The 20,078-nt window shown below is 39.5% G+C and overlaps 1 protein-coding gene across 3 annotated transcripts in view; it reads left to right on the forward strand.

Annotated features, from left to right (window-relative positions):
* LOC134168675 (cohesin subunit SA-2-like) overlaps window positions 1-20,078 on the forward strand; it is a 58,585-nt gene that overhangs the window by 29,305 nt on the left and 9,202 nt on the right. For all 3 annotated transcript variants that reach the window (XM_062628648.1, XM_062628650.1, XM_062628649.1), the window contains exons 14-28: window positions 3,888-3,995; window positions 5,948-6,056; window positions 6,916-7,033; window positions 7,808-7,911; window positions 8,343-8,435; window positions 8,521-8,610; window positions 9,606-9,809; window positions 11,418-11,494; window positions 12,463-12,550; window positions 13,568-13,645; window positions 15,537-15,629; window positions 16,354-16,522; window positions 17,433-17,584; window positions 18,417-18,518; window positions 19,837-19,991. In XM_062628648.1, coding sequence (XP_062484632.1) covers window positions 3,888-3,995; window positions 5,948-6,056; window positions 6,916-7,033; window positions 7,808-7,911; window positions 8,343-8,435; window positions 8,521-8,610; window positions 9,606-9,809; window positions 11,418-11,494; window positions 12,463-12,550; window positions 13,568-13,645; window positions 15,537-15,629; window positions 16,354-16,522; window positions 17,433-17,584; window positions 18,417-18,518; window positions 19,837-19,991 — 1,740 coding nt within the window. The remainder of the gene's footprint in view (window positions 1-3,887; window positions 3,996-5,947; window positions 6,057-6,915; window positions 7,034-7,807; window positions 7,912-8,342; window positions 8,436-8,520; window positions 8,611-9,605; window positions 9,810-11,417; window positions 11,495-12,462; window positions 12,551-13,567; window positions 13,646-15,536; window positions 15,630-16,353; window positions 16,523-17,432; window positions 17,585-18,416; window positions 18,519-19,836; window positions 19,992-20,078) is intronic.

A 20,078-nucleotide genomic window follows, 5' to 3' on the forward strand; every position in this document is an offset into this window, starting at 1 on the left:
TCTAATGTGCATCATCCTGCATTCTGTCACAGCATAATCATAGAATCACAGTGTACTGCAACATGCTAATCTTATTTTATAGTGGGTGGAAAAGGACTCTTGTTATATTGTAGTGGCAATCGTGTTATCTTGCTAACCATCACTGATTTTGATGGTTTTCTTTGGTATAAGCAATAGCACAGAACAAGAGAGGCAACTGTAGCAGTCATGTCTCTTGGCATAAAGCAAAATGGAAGAAATAGCAAGATAAAAAAATCTTTAAACTGGTGCCATGTGCAAAACAAAATGGATCTGTGATCCTCCAGTAGAATATCTCAACTTCTTCTTTGTGACATTTTCACACTGAAGTGCAGAGAAAATGATATGTCATGACACTGGTATGTGGAAGGCCATGCCTATTTATTTTTAGGCACCTAAACACTGGCAGGCACTGCTGGCTTAACCTTTATCTGTTGCTTGGCATTCTGAGGGCTGTAAATTTTACAGCAGTATTATTGCTATATTTGAAGTATTCTTTGAATGTTTGATGATTGGTTTATGTATGTAAAAAAGAAAGGCACCCATTTAATGTGGTAGTATTAGTGATAGCAGGAGTAGTCAGTATTGCTACTTCCAGAGGCAAGCAAAACCCCTAAGCACGCATTTGAGTGGGAGTTATGAATATAAACCTCATTGTATCACTGAGAGTAGTGTTTGAGCAGTACATGAAAAATAGTACTACATACAGGTATTCCCTCCCATCCAAAACATACAGGTTTTCCCCTCCTTTGCTTCTATGCTATTTAGGAAGTGCTTCATACAATAGCTCCAGCCATGTATCTGACCTATTCTTGTATTGAGGAAGAAGAAAATAACACTGCTGTAGATTAATGTAAATTGGGGCACATTTCTAACCTCTCTGAAGACAAAGTTAAAAACATGGAGGGTGGGATTTCAGAATCACAGAATGGCTGAGTTAGAAGGGACCTCTGGAGGTCATCTGGTCCAACCCCCCTGCTCAAGCAGGGCCACCTAGAGCCACTTGCCCAGGACTGTGCCCAGATGGCTTTTGAGTATCTCCAGCAATGAAGACTCCAGAACCTTTCTGGACAGTCTTTGACAGTGCTGTCACCCTTGCAGTAAAAATGTGTTTTATGATGGCGAGAGGGAACCTCCTGTGTTTCTGTTTGAGCCCATTACCTCTGGTCCTGTCACTGAGCCGAGCCTGGCTTCATCTTCTTTGCACTCTCCCTTCAGGTAGTTATTGATAAGATCCCCCTAAGCCACCCTTTCTCCAGGCTGAACAGCCCCAGCTCTCTCAGCCTTTCCTTATAGGAGAGATGCTTCAGTCCCTTAATCATCTTTGTGGCCCTTCATTGAACTCTCCAGGATTCTGTGTCCCCTTCATTGCAGCAGTGGTTTTAGCACTCCAGGCATGGCCTCACCAGTGACAGAGGGGAAGGATCACCTCCCTTGACCTGATAGCAACACTTCTAAGGCAGCCCAGGATACCATTCACTGCCTTTGCGATAGGGCCCACTGCTGGCTCATGTTCAGCTTTGGGTCCATGAGGACCCCAGGCCCTTTCCTAAAGAAAGGAAGTTTCTAAGAAAAGGCAGTTGTACTGGAACAGGAGAACCCTGAATTTCTACCCAAAGAGATGGCAGGCATGTAGCTGAGCTCTTCAAGCTATCTGAACAATTTAAGTAAAGAATATTTTAAAATTGAGACACACAGGTGTTGCATTCACTATTTCCAGAAATGTGCTAAGAAGAGAACACCAAAATATAAAGAATAAAGCCCTCAAATATGAAAAGAAGTGTACATTTTGCTGGCATGCTCATACAGGAAATTCCATTTAAGCATAAAAAAAAAAAAGATTTTTACTGTAGGGGTGGTCCAAGACTGGAACAGGTTTCCAGAGAAGTTGTAGAGTCTCTGACTTTGTAGATACTCAAAACCTGATTGGATATAACCCTCAGCTGATCATCCTCTGAGCAGGGTGTTGGGCATGTAGTCCATGGAGATCATGTCTGTCCTCAGCTGTTCTCAGTTTTTTGAATGTATGTAGAGAGAAAATTTCAAGGACATCTTCACAGAAACGAGTGCTTTAAAAGAACTAAGTAATAGACTGACATTAAAAAAAAAAAAAGGAAAAAGTCTTGTCAGACTGCTAGTTTATTTCAGTAAATTTGCCACAGCCTTTTAATAAAAAGAGTTGCTATATCATGTACTTTGACTCCTGTAAGTACAGTTTGTTGTCAGTCTTTGGTTTACTCTCACCTGTTAAACTTGTAGAAGTTTAATAAATATGATGCTTCATTCATGGCTTCACAGAACACAGCAATGTTTACTCATTCTTATACTCTAATGAACCATGTTACCTCTTTCAGTTTCTATTTAATCAATTTTACTCTATTTTCCCAGTTCAGAGATGGCTGAAGAGGAGTCGCATAAATATTTTTGATTATGCTGATATCATTATAGATGTACTTTGTACATGTCCTCAATTCTACAAATATATATTTAAGGGAATTGAATGTTAAAAGAGGCCACCAAAACCTGCTTTGACTTTGGTTGAGGGCAAGTGTTATCTTGTGAGCTTGACCCATTACTTCTGGAGGCATACCATCAGCACTTTAATTTGAAGATCTTTTCACTGTTCTAGTGACTACTGTAAGCAACCACGGAAAAAACATGAAAAATTCAAGTGATATATGAGTAAATACATTGTAAAGCTAAAATCCATTCCAACTTCTATACTTGTGAAGCTATTGGCTTTGAGAAGTGAGTGTTATCTCGTCTTTCCCCCCTGTTTTAAATCCCAGACAGTGCTAAAAAATATTTGCGATGGACACTCCAGTGATACTCTTACCTAGTGTGAGGTCAGTTTTTCAGTCAGGTTGGAGGATGCTTTGGGGCTTTGTGACTTGTGAGAGTGCTAAAAGATGCAATGGGTTTGAAGGCCAATGGACAAGCTCAGGAAGGGCTGCTTAATTTTTCTAAGTCATCACTCCAAGAAAATGGAGAGCACAAATCCTCAGTTTTAGAGAAGGTGTTGGGCCACAGATGTAGATGGTTTTAAACTGTTACTACCTGAGGGCTGAGTGCAGGAATAAATATCCTTTTCCCTTACTTCTCTGTAGAAGGGATTTCGTGTTGCTCTTTCATTCTCTGCAATAGCTTAGTCTAGTAATGTTGCTTAGGCAGTAAGGAGCAGGCATTTTGAAACTAATCCTTGCTTTGGGCTTCACTGCTCTGGTGTCTCTTTGGGGGGTTATTCCACCCTCATGCTCAGTTCCTTTTTGAAAATGGTTGATATTTATACCTCTCATGGAGTGTTCTAGGTTTACTGGTTGGCATGTGATATTCTCAAGATGTGTAGCTGAGTGAAAAAATTATGACATTGAGGTATTTGCACAGAAAGGTCACAGTCATGCTATCAATGTGTTTTGATTTCTTTTTACATGTGACTGCATAAGCCTAGTGTAATAGAGTATGGGTTTTAAAATACTGTAGTAAATTAAAAATAATGTATACTATAAAATAAAGGCTCCTTGTTTGTTAACTTCTGTGGTGAACAGCTAAGCATAAAGCAGAGGCCTGACTTTCCTATTTTATTACTGTTTTTACTGTGACCACTAATCAACCTAAATTATACTTTAAGTTAATGTTCGTGTCCATGCAGCGGGCCTGATTTATCATGGCTTGCACGGCTCTGTATCTGTGCACAGTTAGTAAAAAAATTCTGCTGATTTTGTTTGATAGAGCTTTTAGATATATTCTACAAAAATTTAGCTGTGTAAGCAAGTTGCATGGCCACAGAGCTAGTAAAAGCTGGACATAGCATTCACAGTATTATTTGCAGATAAACCTGAACTATAACTTCCGTTGTTATTTTTGCCTAGGAACTGTGAGGATGTGTTATCAGCTGAAGACTGTGAAACATTATACCAGTTTGTTTACACCACACACCGTCCGCTTGCAGTAGCAGCTGGGGAATTTCTTTATAAAAGGTATCTCTGCCTGCTTGCATGCCTACTTCTTGCATATTCTCATTTGTTTTGGAATAAAAGTGGGTTTATTTCAGAGGGACATTAAGCATTCATTTTTCTGTTGGAAGTGTGTACCATGAGGGTAGAGATGTGTTTTCTTCTGCTGAATCAGAAGAGGAATGCTGTCTGGGGGTAATTGCTTGTTCCCCTGCACAGCCTTGCCAGAATAAGCATGAGAAAAGCTGCAAGGCTAACACAGAGAATATGAAGCAACTGACTGATCCACAGATGCCATGCAGTGTTCTGCATCTTTCTTTCTACTTTCTTCTCCTGTTGCTTTGCTACATACAAACTAATTCATCACCTGGCATCTGCTGGATTTCCATAGCTTTGGTGATTAATCACAAAAATGGCCTCCTCTTCTCCCTTTGGAAGTTGCCTTATACATTGTAAAGGTTTTGAATAATGAGAGATGCAGCAGATTAAAAACCCCTCCCAGTTTTCTGTCAGGTTAATGAAATACAGGGTTTGTCTTCCCCAGGAGTAACTCTTATAAATGGGCTTCTTACAACAATGGTTGCATGAAGTGAATGGAGTTGGCATGCTAAAATGAGAAGAAATAAATATTCTGTCTCTGTGGCTGAGAGAAGTAATTCTGCTTTACAAAGAGGAATGAAAATAAAAATATTTTAGCAAGACTTTTGTGGGAAAAATTCAGAAATAATAATAATTTGTGTTTTCGTACATACCCCTTAGTTGTCTCTTCCTGTCTGGCTGAATTGCTGACATTCTGGGTTTTGTGGAGCCAAGTCCAACAGAAAGACAAAGATAAATTTGTGTTTTGATGAGTCTTCTGTCACATCTGCTACTTAGTCTTTTGTGTTGGTCCTGATACTCTATCATAAATCAGGAGTTTTTCCTCTCAGAACACTGATGCTTTTTGTTATTGGAGTGATTGCCCTGATAACTTTTTCTACCCAGCTTGCCAGTGCAATGTGGACCCTTTCACCCTGTAAACCTCATCCTCTTCTTGTTTATCCAGTTTTCTCTCCAGCAGTTCTGCCAGTATAGAAGTGTTCATTCTAGTGTGCTCAAGATGTTAGGCTCTTGTCTCCTTTCCCTGGTCATATTGCTAAAAATTTTAGTTTAAATGCTTATGTTTCCCCTCTCCCTCCTTGGTTTTCATGAAGTCTCCCCAATTTCTGCATTTTTAACGTAGGTTAATTACTTAGCTGGCATAAATTATACCAGCAGAAACACTTTCTGAAAGTGTAAGCTTGTATTGATATTGAGTAGTGTAGTCCTGCTCTTAAATCCAAGCCATTTGGGCCTTACACTAATCTGCAGGGGTGGCCTTCCTGTAACTTATCTTGGGACTAGCATTTTTTGTAAGCAGTACAGTCACATCAATTTTGGATAAAGAGAGAAATGGAAATTGAAGTGTCATATTGTGCTTTATACTTCAGACAGAAGAGGAAGAGCAGTTTTTCCACTCTATTTGTAAAGTCTATTTGATTTCCTTTTATAAATACAAAATACTGTGCTTTCTTTAAGAAACTTCAGTTCCAAGATGTACCATGATATGAATAATGGCTGGGTAGTAATACGTCTGCTCTGTTGTTAATGTTTAAATTCAGCCTAGAGCAAGCCCTTTTTCAAGCATGAACGAATGCCTACCTCATTATATGTTCAGCTCTATGGAATCTGCATCTGTTGTCCAGAAAGCTGGCAGGGTACCTGTGAAATTGTCAGAAATAATCTCTGCATCCACAGGGAGAGGAGATCTCTTATAATGGAAAACAATTTAATCTCTTTTCCTTTCATCTGATAAAAGTCTAATGTGATTTGGAGTTATAAAGTAGACATTTAGAAGAAATACAGTCTTTGGGATCTTGACAGAATTGGTGTTACATTGGCAAATGAGTATAAGGAGAATGTGGCAGAACTGGACTGACTTCATTCTGTGTTGGCAGGTTGATTAGTCATGAGGGAGATGAAGAAGTTCAGCCCAAAAAAGGAGGGAAGTTTGGGGCAAGTACTGACCAGCTGAAAAGATTAATACGTTTTTTCCTGGACAGTAAGGTGAGGAGAACAGCCTCTGCAGTAAGCCTTTTAAATCCAGTGTTGAATGTTAAATCAGGTATTGGCTCCTTTTGAAAGCTCTTTCTGGTGGTGAGCTCTGAAATGTTTGGTGTTTGGGATGTTTTCACTCTCTAGGATGAGATTTTAATGAAGACTTTTCTGTTCTGTTGTATTCAAACTGATTTACAGCTATGCTAATGGAGAGAATCAGTGCTTGAAGTAGCTTCTGAAAACAATCTGATGGACTAATGCCATTGAGTGAGGGTTTTTGGTATGTGTCCGTGTTCTTCTGCAGGCAGATGTGGGTAGCTGCACCATTGCTCTATGCTGAATGAGAACTGTTTAATTTTACTGAGAGTTTTATCAGCTTAAGTGCTGTACTTCATTATTTGGCTTTTGCTGTGGTGCAGACCTCTGTCTGGCCAAAGTGTCTCAGGCGCAGCAGCTTTGATTCTTTTACAAAGAATTTCACAGATACTGCTTAAAACATTGACTCATTTCCAGTCCCAAGATTTAGATTGTAGTTCCAAGAGTTTCAGTTGTGATCAACAATATAAAAGCAATACAAAGCTAGTTTAAAAGAGATTGCTTAAATTACACAGTAAAGGTATCCTAAAAAGAAGAAGGAAGAGCTTTTTTTCCTACTTTTTTTTTTTCCTCTACTTTTCTGCTTTATATGAGATTGAAGACATGGTGATTAAATGTTGATTAGCCTCAAACTGAGTATGTTGGAATACTGTGTGTGAATATATGTGTGAATGACAAAGCTCTGTAATTGGAAAAAGGGAGAGGAACATAGGAAGCTCTATTTCTTTTAATTATATGTTTGCTTCTATAAGCTTGTGTTTTTAATCCGTAGCTACACAAACATGTTGCGTACCTCATAGACAGCTTGTGGGACTGGGCAGGCAAATTTCTGAAGGACTGGGAGTGCATGACCACTCTTCTATTAAAAAATGCTGAAGAAGATGGAGAAGGTGAGTAAGCAAAGAGCTTAGTTTGTCTGAATGTATCTCTTGATACAGTTTTTTTGAACTTCAGCTAGTTTAGGATCATTCCATATTACAGTACGCTTTGATCCCAAATACTGGTCCTCAAGGGCCACAAAAGCAGATGTAACTCAATGTGTTGCCAATGTGATATTCGTATCAACATATTTGTTTTATTAAGTATTCTGTATTTATGTATTGCTAGTTTAGAAACTTTGCAAGAATAATTGCATAATTAAGCCATAATGCATATGTAACATTTACTTTTTCTGTTTGTCCAAAACTTAAGACTCTAAAAGCATTAACTGATTGAAGTACAGTACCTGTTGGGTTATTGTTCATGCCTGAAAAGAAAATGCATAATGTGTTGAGTTCATTGGCATCTAACACTCTAGAGGATTAGGGTTTTTTATAATTATTTTAAAGTGAACTTAAATAAATCTTTATAGTCCCTTCCAACCCAAACCATTCTATGATTCTGTGAGTAGTTGTGGTAGTAGAACTGGAGGTGGTTGTTGAAATCAAAGTTTGTAGACCAGTGAGTTCATTTTGGTATTCAAAGAAGCAGATTTGTCCTAAATGAGTTAGCAGTCAGTAGGAGTAGGCCTTGTTAAAGCTGCCTGTGTTTTAGCCCAGCTGCCCTAAAATGATTAACCATTATAGGAGTAATTGGTTTTGTATTCAGTAAATGTAGAAAATAATTTTCTTCAAATTAAATCTTCAATTTTCTTTTATGTGATACTGAGACTGATTTACTTACAGAACTGAGTGATGCCTATCAAAGTGCCCTCATTGAAATTATCCTCGCAACGGTTAGAGAAGCAGCTGAAGGTCACCCTCCAGTGGGCAGAGGTGCAGCCAAAAAAGTCAGTACATCTTAATCGTATTTGTTGTCCTGTAATCACATTCTCTTTGCCTAATGTGCTTTGCCAGATAGCGTGTTCCTTGCGGTAGGTATATCTTAGGAAATAAAATGGCTTATTTTATGCAACTACACAGTGTCTTTTGACCTCTACATCTTATCAGTTGAAGGAGATAGGCATTAGCGGAATGCCAGTGGAAGCATGTTCCTGACAAATGGTGAATGTTTTATCTGTGGGATATAGCTGTTCAGCAATTTGCATCTAATTTATGGTTAACAAAAAATAAAAGTCATCTGGTTGTCTCCATGCAAAAGTATCTGTATCTTAGCTTGATACACTTTAGACAAAGGCATGTGAGTTAACCTTGGGTTACATATAAAATGCCACTCAAATCAAAGAGATTTTATAATTGAAACAAAATGCTTTATCTGCAGATTCTTTCAGTAAAAGAGAAGAAAATACAATTGGAAGATTGTACCAAAATTACTGAACACTTTATTATGGTGCTTCCTCAGCTCTTGGCAAAGGTAACTAACAGCTGCTATGTGAATGCATGTTAAATATTTCATTAAAATTCCTGCAGTGTACTCATATCCTTTTTTTTCTCTGCAGTATTCAACAGATGCACAAAAAGTGGCAAATCTTCTGCAGATTCCCCAGTATTATGATTTAGATGTTTACAGTACGGGACATCTAGAGAAGGTGAATAAGAATTGGGGTAGTTGGTTCATGTGGAATATACTAAATTTCTGTGACAATGCACAGAGTTTAGTGGGACTTGGAACAAGTAGGATACTCTTGAAATGTGAAGAAATCATCTCATACCTTGAGGAAAGTGGTCTTATTAGGGACTGCCAAAGAAAAGCCTTAGTGCTTGTCGGCTTTAATATGCTGTGACTGGCCCTGGTGGGTAATGATTTGTGGTTTCATGTGGTAGGCCTAGCCCTAGGTTTTTCATTGCTGGGTGGTGAGAGGGTGGGCAATGCCATGTGTCTGAGCTGGTGTGTCTTGCAGGAGTTTACAACAGAATAGGTTTCATTCTCCTTGAAGACTGACTCCCAGCTGCTGGGGAATGATAGTAACTGAAAGATAAGAATGGAGATAATGTATCCGCTGATGGGAAAGGGATGGTCAGAAATGGATACATGAAATCCTTGAAATAGCTTAATGTGTTCTTAAGCAGGGATGTTTACAGGGAGGTAATGTTAGGCGAACACTCCTAGGTTAATTTCAGCACAAAATGTTAACTGGAGGAGAGTCAGCAGAATGGCAGAAGTTACCTCCTCTCACTGAGGGAAGGTCCCAGTTGCTAACATGATCTGAAACATTTTCCATCTTCTGCTGCTGAGGGAGACAACTTCCATAGTTTGGAAACACACCTGTCCTTTGGAAAGATTTTTTTTTATTCCCTACCTTTGTCTTTATTTTTATGTAGTGCCAAACATGTACTGCTAAAGTAGAACTTGAAGCGGTTGCTTCATTCTTTAGGAAAATCCAGAGACAATAATAACAAAAAAACCCCACAACCTATAAACCCAGACAAAAATGCTGCATCCTTTAATCCTGTCCCTCTGCTTCTTAGAGTGGCATTTATTTTAGTTTGGATATGGACATATGTGGGCCTAAAGTGTAGTGTATCTAAAGCATAAGTGGATTTTTGTACAATTTACCTATAATACTCCTTTTATCACCTGCAGCATTTGGATGCTTTGCTGAGAGAGATGAAGGACATTGTGGCTAAGCACTCTGACATGTCTGTCCTTGAGGTTTCCTCCAGGACTTATTATGTCCTCTGCAGTGAAGAGATTGCCATCTATAGCCAGGTGGATCATGCCCGATCTCAACTGATAGATGAGTTGATGGGACAGCTTAACCAGCTACTAGATGGCTTCTGGCAAAAGGTGAGTGTGACTCATTGTGGAGATAAACAGACTGTTTCCCTATGAAGAAATAAGACAAAAATATTAAGGGGGATATGGAGCTATTCTCTCCCTACTGTTTCTGCTTGAGGGGAGCAGAGCTTCCCAAGATGAATTTGTGCCTCTGAAAGAACTGTTTACATTTTAATGAAGCAGATGTATTTTGGCAGGAATAGAGTGGGGAAAGTAATAAATGAGGTAGTCCACACCAGCAACAGGGCATTTTATGGCTTCTGGCAGGTTTTCATGGGATACCAGCATTTTTTGTAAAATGTGTTGACCCAAAAATCCCCTAACCACAAACTGGATTTATCTTGAGGGTCTTAAATACATATCTATGTCAATGTGGAAGAATGTATGTTTATGAGAAGCAAAATAAGTGCTAGACCAGATATTCTGGGCTTAAGCTCCACAGTTGCTCCATAGTTGTTCTGTTACCAGGCCAAAGATTCTGTGTGCAAGATCAGCTAATAAGTGCCGTGGATCTATAGGTGATGAGACTGTTCCCAAGAAAAGGTACAGTTCTGTACTACTACATATTTGACTATACACAAGATGTTTTTTGTGCTGTCACTTTGTCTGTAGAGATAGTTTTAGGGGGGAAAAAAAGCAACCCAGCAGTCTGTAACTGTATAATCTGTGGGGTCTTTGAATAACGACCTTCCCCTTGAAGAAGGACTGCCGAGTCTCCCTCAAAGTTCTTCATTAGTTCTAAAAAGCAGAAACAGCTGGTGGTGATATGAATAGCTTGCTGGCTGAACTGAACAACAGAAGCCTGCAGCTGATCTGATCAACTGTGCCGTCATGAACAGGTGTCGTGCCATGGTATGAGTGTTAACACTGACAGGTTTTTATTGGACACTGGGATATTGTAAAATGTGTCAAGCCAAAAAATCCCCTAACCTCAGATTGGGTTTATTTTGCTGGTCTTAAATAGATATCTATGTCAATGTGGGAGAATGTGTGCTTATAAGACACAAGAAAAGTGCTAGACCAGGGATTCTTCAACTCCTTTTTAGTGTGATCCATATCTAAATAAAAAGATTTCTCCTGGAACCCCTCCCTTCTAATTCCTGGTTGTATATACTGTCTCCCATAATCACGTAGTATACTTGTGGAAACTATAGCAATTGCATCTATGGGAAAGTATTTAATGTATTTTTAGCTATCTTTGAATGTGATCTGGCAGCTGGAAGCAAGGAGAGTCAGCACCAAGTGAAGAGTTAGCCCCCCAGAGATCCTTAACAACTGTGTGAGGGACCACGAATGGCCTGTGAGTCTGGGGGTCAGCACTTCTGTGTTAGCCTAACTGCTAGTTTTATCTCTGTGTTAGCAATACTGTAGGCTAGGGAGGCTGCCATGGGTTTATTAATGTCAGGAATGTTTCCTTATACAGGATTTCCATGCAGTCAAGTGGTGGTTTCTTTTTACTGTACAGGAAGACATGAGTAGCATTGTTAAAGGTGAAGGGACTGGGGAGGGCTGGAGGAAAGTAATTCAAACTTGTGGATTGGTTGGGAAGAGAACATAGCAGTTGTCTTGCCCCACACTGCCTGACTCCTTTCTCTTTCCCAAACTTTCATAATTTAGGAAGAAGTATTTTGTACGGATGCAGGAGAAATTTCCCGGATGCACTCTGTTTTGAGAAGAGTAGCAGCTTTTCATAAGTGAGATATTTATTTACACAATTTACTTTCCCATATACTGAAGTATCCACCTAACAGGTGCAAAGTGAGAATTGCTCTTGTTTGTTGGGTTTAATAAGATTTTTCCCAAAAGAATGAAAATGATCTCTATGAGAAGTGCTGCAACATTTAGTTTCTTCTTAACGGAACTGTACTCTTAGGTATGGATTTCTTTTGGATTCATTATTGAGGTTGGAGCATTAGCCCTAATGTGGCTTGAGAAGTCTGTGTTACAGAGTTGGGATCTCAGAGTGGGCAGCAAAGATTCTCTCTGTGGTGCCTGTCTCCTAGCTGGATGCTTTTGCACTGCCTTACTGTCAACACTGGTGGTCAGTCTGAAGAGGGTATAGTGAATAAAGTCTTTTTTCCCCCGGCAGGTGTTATCTGCTTTGTTTGATTTAGTTTATTTGATCTTCTTTTGTTAAAAGATGTATTTCTCAAAAGCTTGGTTCTCCAGGGATTGTTCACCAAGTAAATTATCATGCAAGATAGTAGAGTGGGGAATTTGGCTGCCTTCTTAGTCTTTTACCTACCCTATGTGCTAGGGCTGCTCTGTTTTTGCAAAGAGAAGTCTAACATTGAGCTGTGAACACTCGAGTATTAGAAACAACCTTTTAAAGTGAGGTGGGGAAATTGTTCTTTAGACCCTTTTGGGCACCTAGAGAATGTGGATAGAGTACAAGAAAAGGAACAGAGTTTAAGCTGGTTTTCCTCTCCTCATTACACTGCAGTTTTGTGGTAGGAATGCAGACTGTAAGGCTATGGTTTAGAGGTTGCAGTGTTAAATTGTGAAAACAATTTAATTCCCCCCTTTAGAATTATTAATTAGTTGTTTAACATTATCGCTATACATCAGATAAAGGCAAAAATAGGATACATTTAACCTGTTTGGTCAGGTGAGATTTTGTTTCTTGCTTAGTGTATCACTGTCATTTCTTTTTCACTTGCAGTGCACACGATCTCACTAAGTGGAATCTGTATGACAAGACTTTAAGGTTGCTGGTGTTTGAAATGGAACATGGGAGTTTGCCTGTTCTGGTCAGTTGTTAATATTTAACACTGAAGGAGTTTTTTCTTGTCGAAAGCAGGAAAATTAGGAAATACTAAATAATCTTATATATAAATGTCCTATGGGGCAGAAAGGTACTGTTTCCATTTCTCTATCTGGGGAAAAGAGGCTGTCTTTGGTATAACGTTATTTGAATTGGTAAATTCATGCCATAGATTCATTTATTTTGGAGAGTATCCAAAACTATGGTAATCACCTGACATCTGGATTGATCCTTTGCCACACTCAGTACTTCCCATGATTGTACAGTCTTGCTCTCAGTACACATGAAATTGTAGATTGCATGTAACCAGAAACAGGAATACTTTGGACCTGTTGCTTGAATATTGACTCTTGGTGAAAATGGTTTGTAATTACCAGCTGTCTCACCTGCAGCCTTTTGTTGTCTGATTGCCTCAATTCAAATATTGGCTGTGCCAAGATGGAGGTGTATATCCTGGGATTATAAGGTGAAGTACTCCAGTAGCCATGACTGTTAATCAGCACCTGTTTTGAGGTGACAACTTGAGGTTATTTGGGAAGGGGTAAAATACAGTTGAGTAAAGAGAGTCTGCAGCAAGTAGGTAGAGGTGGACTTGTTTAGATGGGGCATTGGAGCACTGAAGTTTGGCTTCTGCTCTGAATTGCCCTCTGAAGGAGTCAACCTTTAATCAAAGACTGCAGAGAAATCCTGAGAAGCTAAGCTAAAGTTAGCTTCTGTGAACACTCTTTTTAGTATGTGGTTAATTTCCACTGAACTCATCAAGATGTCAAGAGTTCTGCAGAAGCAGCACCTTAATAATGGAGGTTCTCAGGAAGCAATGTTTGCTTGTTTGTAAACTCATTAAGTTTATTTTCAGTGTCTAAATACTTTACAGTGCAAAAACCGTCATGCAAGCAGCGTGCAGAATGTCAGGCTTGAATGCTTTTTGCTTCCTAAGCTTTTTGCTGTTGAGTTTCATGTGCAAAGGTTCATATAAATAAAGTACCTGTGGTTTTATTTGCAGATTATTGTGCCAGCTCTCCAGTCCACGTATTTTTCTCTCCTGTGGCAACTAGCTGCAGTTTCAGAAAATTCTCCCAAGGTTGGTTGTTCCATTTAATTTTGAATGCCAGAGTTGTGATTCTAGAAGTTTAAGTTGCTTTTTTTTTCTTAGATTGCCAGAAAAAAACTGAGTGCCAAGCTTTCTAAGGAGATAATTTGTGTGTTTTCTTGAGGAAACCAAGTTGAATTGAGGCATTTTCTCTCTGTTTTGCCCTCCTTTTTTAAAAAGTGTTTATGCTTTTTCAGGCTGCAGGAGAATAAGTAAACAGTGGATCACCTCTATTTTTACTGCAAAACATGTGCATTGAATTCCTGAGGCTTCATGGAGATAAGGAGCTTGTTCCACCACCAGATAGTTTGTTGTTTTCTTGTTTTAAGCGACAAAGAGTATTCAGTGAATCCTCCAGGAAATCTGTTGCTTTGTTTTGTTCTTATTTTCTTGTTTTTCTTACATATTTCTAGCAGAAAGCTTGAGGAAAGTGGCCGTTTTCTCATCAACTATTTACTTTCTTAATTGGTTTTCAAAAGTGCCAAGTTCTGGCAGGTATTTTAGAAGACAGTCTAGTTTAAGACACCACAGAGCAAAACTCCTTTATGCTTCAGTTCACATGTGAATGTGTACCTGTGCTGCTTGTCTTCATGGTAGTTTCTGACTACAGTGACTGCTGTTGCTTCTGTCAATTCTGTCTCCTTCCCCTGGTGCTTGCTCCCATGTGTGCAGAATAGGACACTGACATGGACATTTGTTAGCTGGGAGGTTGCCTGTTTGGTGACTGATTCACTATCTATTCCTGTCCCGTTCCATTCCTGTGTGGATGTCCGCATCTCTCGCTGCTCTAATATGTTCTGCCTTTCAGTCCAGACATGGCTAGCTTAACTGATAATGGGGCAGCATATTTTTTTAATTTGACCTTTCATATGGGAGCAGATTTTGACTGGAAGCACAATGTTATGGCCCACTCTGCAGGGCCAAATCTGGATGTTGCCAGAGAGAGAAATTCTAAGACCAAAAAAGAACACTTCCTGGACCAGCAGGTCTAGGACTGTTTCTTCCTCCCCCTCCACCCCCAAGAGTGTTAAGGCAATGGTTTACCTCCCCCTCTGCTTCTTTGCAGCATTCCCTGGGATGGATCCCATTTCTTGTAAATGTACAGTTGCATAGCACAGAATTCAGCCCTCCTGTAAGGGCATTCCTCTTCTATTCACTGCTCAAAGCTCAGTGCAGTGCAACAGCTGGGACCTGATGAAGGATTAGAGTCTTTTCTATGGCTGTGGGCAAATCAAGTAGTCTGTCTGTCTGGATTCATCTTAACAAACAGAGGTGTCTAAGTTTTTGAGTGCAGTAGCAGTATGGTTAAACTACATTCCCTCTATAGTCAATAGAAGGAGGGAGAAGAGCAACTTCAGAAGGCAATACATGTTGCAAATTAGGTGGGATGGACCAGAGTTTTCATGACTACTTCCATCTCTGAAGTGAAAATCATCCTTACTGCATCATAAGGATAAACTGAAGTGAGGAAGGGAATAAGGGAATACACGCTATTAAACTGCCCATCATACAGATGGAGCAACAGAGTGTGACTTGCTGAATACCACTAGCCTCAGCAAGTGTGACAGGTGCCCATGTCCTACTAGTATTTGTCACATTTCTGCACCAGAGTTGAGGGGAAATTATATATTTTTATGAATTGACCTTTCTATCCCAGATATTGTGCCTGAAAACAAGCCATGGTTTAGAAGTTGTTCATAGCTAGTAAGTAAGCTGTTGCTACTGGGAGATGTCAGCTTTTTTCATAATGTCATCAGCTGTGCTATCTTGAATGAATAATAACAGTGGAAGACAGATGCAACTGCTGCTTGTTCTATAATTCTCTAATGAATCATAGTCCATAACGTATTTTTCCTGTCACTTTTCCTGAATATGTTTTTAGGAGACTCTTTTTGCACTAGGAAGGGAGCTGAGACATTTCAGTCAGATTTGCATGCACTTCCTCCACCATAAGGATAAAGATGTAAAAGAAAAGGTTTGTGTTTCTCTATCACTTAACTAGTGTTCATGCTCAGTCCTCCTTTTAAATGTCTGCCTTTCTTTTCATACTAGTATTTCCTTCTGCTGATTTTTGGTATTTTTTTTAGTCTCTTAGCAGAAAAATAACTCTAAAAAACCCAATCTTTGACTATTTATTTTAAAGGAAAATTAAAGTTATGTTAGTTGAAATGCTACAAAATTCAGTGCTTTAATCAAGCACAGATACGTGTCTGCACAGTCCTTCTGCAGAATCAATGAATGTCTCAATTCATGAATCTGAATGTCTCAGTTTGCTGGTTTATAATCATTGTGTTTTCTGACTAGACTGAGCAGTGTACTGTGTACTGGTTGCTATAATTGCTTTAGTAATTCCCTGCTATGAATATTACTTCAAAAAGTGGGAGAAATTGTCCAGTAATTCATGTGTTAAAAGGGAGATATTCTAGCATAACAGAGCTCTTCTTTCCATGGAAATTTGACAGCCTTTAGGTGGTGTTCATGCATGATACCTATATATGCTGTATCCTAAGGTACAAATTCTAGAAAGGCTTTGCTGTGGCATTTTACCACATGCTGGAGCAAACAGAAATCTTTAGCTTGCAAGGAAGAAGTGGGATAGAAGCTAGTTTGTTAATACTGGTGTTTGATGGAGATGGAAAGTGGAGTTGGCATGGAAAGTGGTCTCTAAAAACTTGTTTGACTTTGTTTGCTTGGTACAGGCCTTCCTGATACTCTGTGACTGGTTGCTGATTTTGAGTCATCAGGATGCAAATAATAACGAACAAGCAGTTGGACTTCTGGATTATCTTCCTAGCACATCACTTCAGGAAAAACTGCTTTTATTTATTCAGGAACATGTTTTCATGGGGGAAGAAGAGGAAAGCAAAGGTTAGACATCTTCATCACCTGAGAAACAGTCTACCACTTCTGCTGTCATTTGTCATCTGCACTGAATGTATCAGGAAAATTGGCTGGTCTTTGGGTTTTTTTTTTGAGGGGAGAAGGGGCTGGGGTTGTTTGTTTTTTTTTTGACTGGGTCCCTTTACGAAGAAAGTGGCTGATCTGTGATACACTGATCTGTTTCCACTGAATCTTGTGGATCATCTTGTGGATCAACCACAAGAAGTATCTGCAAATTTACTTACATTTGCAGCAGGAAAGAGTTTATCTCAGCTCTCCTCCTGCAAGAAGCTCTCCCCAAGCACCTTTGTAGCTGTTTTGGAAGACACTTAGGAGTATTTGTTTTCCACAAGTTTTCCATCTAGTAATTAAGCCATGTTCCAGAGAGTTAATGATAGGAAATTACTTTTTTCTCTCTTTTTGATAACCACTTGGAGAGTTCCATCTCAATTCTTCCCTTGTTGATGGTACATGGCAGCTTTTGTAGGGTTTCTCATGAGTTATGTACTGGTTTTCTAGCATCTGTGTTATTTGAGGGAAAAAAAATGTGGTTGCAATTTGTCTGGTCTCTCCCATTTGGCATGTTTGTGCGCCTGGTTCCATTCTGTATCTGTGAACAGTGTTGTGCACAGAGATTCTGACTAGTAGAAATGTAAAAGCCCCATGAAAATGAGAGTAGACAGAAGACTGTGGAAATAACTTGCTTTCACTGTCATCAGTTTCAAGCTTTGAAATGGAAAAAAACCCTGTATTTTCTGATACGCTCAGGAAGGAGCACTAGCATCTGTTGCTTACTGTGTTGACTGAACAGCAGTCTGTGCTATTTGGATGAAAGTTTGTCATTAAAATTGAGATCTTGAGTAAGTAGAACAAAACTTCAATGGTTTTGTTTCCCTAGACCTGACAGAAGAGGAGGAAAGAAAGGATGAAAGTTGCAAACTTGACAACTTGCACAAAAAGCGGAGTCTTCTTGCAGCGTATTGCAAGTTAATAGCATACAATGTGGTAGAGATGACTGCAGCTGCTGAAATCTACAAGTATTATGTTAAGGTAATGTTTTAGATGAGGTTGCTTTGCTTATCAGTGCATTTTCGTTTTTCAGAGTGACTCCAGTGTTTGTGAAAGATGTGGGGTTAATAGTCTTATGGCTCAGAATCCTTGCATGATCACAAAAGGGCTATAAAATCAAGCAAGTGCATGACAAATCTTCCCCCTTTGCTCTGCAAAGGTACCTCACTGCAGGCAAAGTCACTGAAAATTGAGTAGGGGGTATGGCTGGCTGCACATCTGCTCCTCAGCTTCTCCAGAGAGGTCACTGCAGAGAAGCAGTTTATGGCTAGGAGAGTATTTTAACTATAGTTTCCCACACTGAAGCTTGTCAACTCTATACAGCTCACCCAGTCCTTACACAGATGGCCTAGATTTCACACGAGTGCTGGTGTTTAAACAACTGGTAGAGCTTCAGCCACTCTGAAGTGGGTTTCAGGAGGACTGAGAAGAGCACAGATGGACAGTTTCCTTGAGCCAACTAACAGGACTTTTGAAATCCCTGAATATGGATCTTGTTTTTCACTGGGCCCAAGGCAAGCACTGGTTATATACAGAAAACTCTCTATTTCTCTCCTGAGGAGGCTTTGTTCTTTTGTTGTAATAAATACTTAGCAATTTCAGTGTAACTTTAATCCTTACATTCTCTTAAAGGAGCATGGCATTGCTTTCCATATGAAATAATAGAAAAAGTCCAGTTTTCATCTTTATCTTGGGTGTTCTGATATTGGGAGTGTTTTGTGAACTTCTGTTGCATGAAAGCAGTCGTATTTTGTATACTCCCAGTGCTAAAGAAGGGTAATGATAATTTCATTTGTTTTGTTTCTGTTAATAGACCTACAATGATTTTGGAGACATAATTAGAGAAACTTTAAGCAAGACGAGACACAATAACAAAATTCAGAGTACCAAGACACTGATTATCTGTCTGCAGCAGGTAAGGTTAAGGTTAAAGCAAGAGGCTAGGGGCTCTTAATGACAGCTGTACTCATATTGGAGTGTTTTACGTTGCTGTAATTATTCAAAATTCAAATCCATGAAAAAGAAAACCCGAACTAGTGGAAGAAATTGTTTTCCTTGCCTGTACTTTCTATGTGTATGTTGATTTTTGCATCAAAACTCCTTACAAATCATTACATCTGTTTTAAAATGTAATTTTGTGCATGATTCTTTTTGATCTCGGTTTTAACCTTCAAATGCATAGTGTGTTAGGACTGATGTGTAAGTATGAAGTGTTTCTTGGGATACGGTAGGTGTCTCTTAAGCTTAAAAAGTTTGAGGATATTTTACAGTATTTTACCTCAATTCGTATTCAGTTTAAAGAACCAGAAATGTACCTGTGGCTGGCAAGCTCTGACCCCCCCATATCTGCAGTATTTTTTTTCTGGAAGAAAGTGGGTTGTGGCCCTTCTGAAGGGTCTCAGTTGCTGGGGCTTGCAGCTGCTGACTGATGAGGCAAGTTAGCTATTTTAGCAGCTGCTTTTGCCAGCTCTGCCCATGAGCAGAGCTGCTTCTAGCCTGGAGTTGTGCTGTAGGCCACAGAGCAGGCTCCTCACAGGGGGTGTTGACACATGAGCTTTGCTTATTTCACACACATTGCCAGGGGCTTATCTGTGAACTAGCCCCTGAAATCTGAGCTTAGATGAGGCTAAGCAGCATTTGGCTACATATATTCTGCTGACATAGTCAGGACTTTGTGTTTAGGTATCACATAGGCAACAGGCCCTTTTTGGTTATTGCTTGACCTTGAAAGTTAACAAGTTGAAGAGAACAAGCTACCTTCCCATGTTCTGTAACCAAGAAAACCCCCAAACATAGTTAATTGGGCTCAAAACGTGCTTTTGACCCAGTCTCACTCTAAAGAAATTGGACTATGCTGCTGCCAAACTTGATGCTTTATTTTTGCATTCTGATGTTCCAGAAGCTTCTCGGGCAAATTAGGCCTCTGGGGCTTGATTCAGAAGTCCCAGCAGGAGATGGGGTCAGTGGAGCCACCATCTTCAGGAATTGGTTCTCTGTTTATGCACACCATGTTTTATTTTTCATTTTTGATTTATGCCTGTTAGCACAACAGTGTCATTTGTGTCAGTACCTTCTTGTCCCAGTCATGTACTTCTAAAGTATGACTTACCTGCTCTTTCATAAGGCTTGTCTGTGGAAGCCAGCTGTTGCTTGCTGTGTGTGTCTCTGTCCTTCTAGTGCTTTGTTTGCCTGTAGGATTACGTATGGTTGCTTATCTGAGACTTCTTTTGCAGCTGTTTCAGGCACATGCAGAAAGCCACGACAGCAGTGGCAGTTTGGACTTCTTCTCTGCTTCCTTCACAAACATGAAAGAACTTGCTCGTCGCTTTTCACTAACGTTTGGCTGGGACCAAGTGAAATCTAGAGAATCTGTAGCCATGATACACAAGTATGTGCCATGTAACATCACTTTGTCCATTGTCATTGCTTTGTTCGTTGTCTGTTTGTCTGTTTTATTACTCTGTTTTTCTTTTTC

This window comes from Pezoporus occidentalis, unplaced genomic scaffold (genome assembly GCF_034315485.1).
Source record: "Pezoporus occidentalis ecotype Australia unplaced genomic scaffold, CSIRO_AGI_Poc_V1 ctg32, whole genome shotgun sequence".
NCBI classification, from domain to species: Eukaryota; Metazoa; Chordata; class Aves; order Psittaciformes; family Psittacidae; genus Pezoporus; species Pezoporus occidentalis.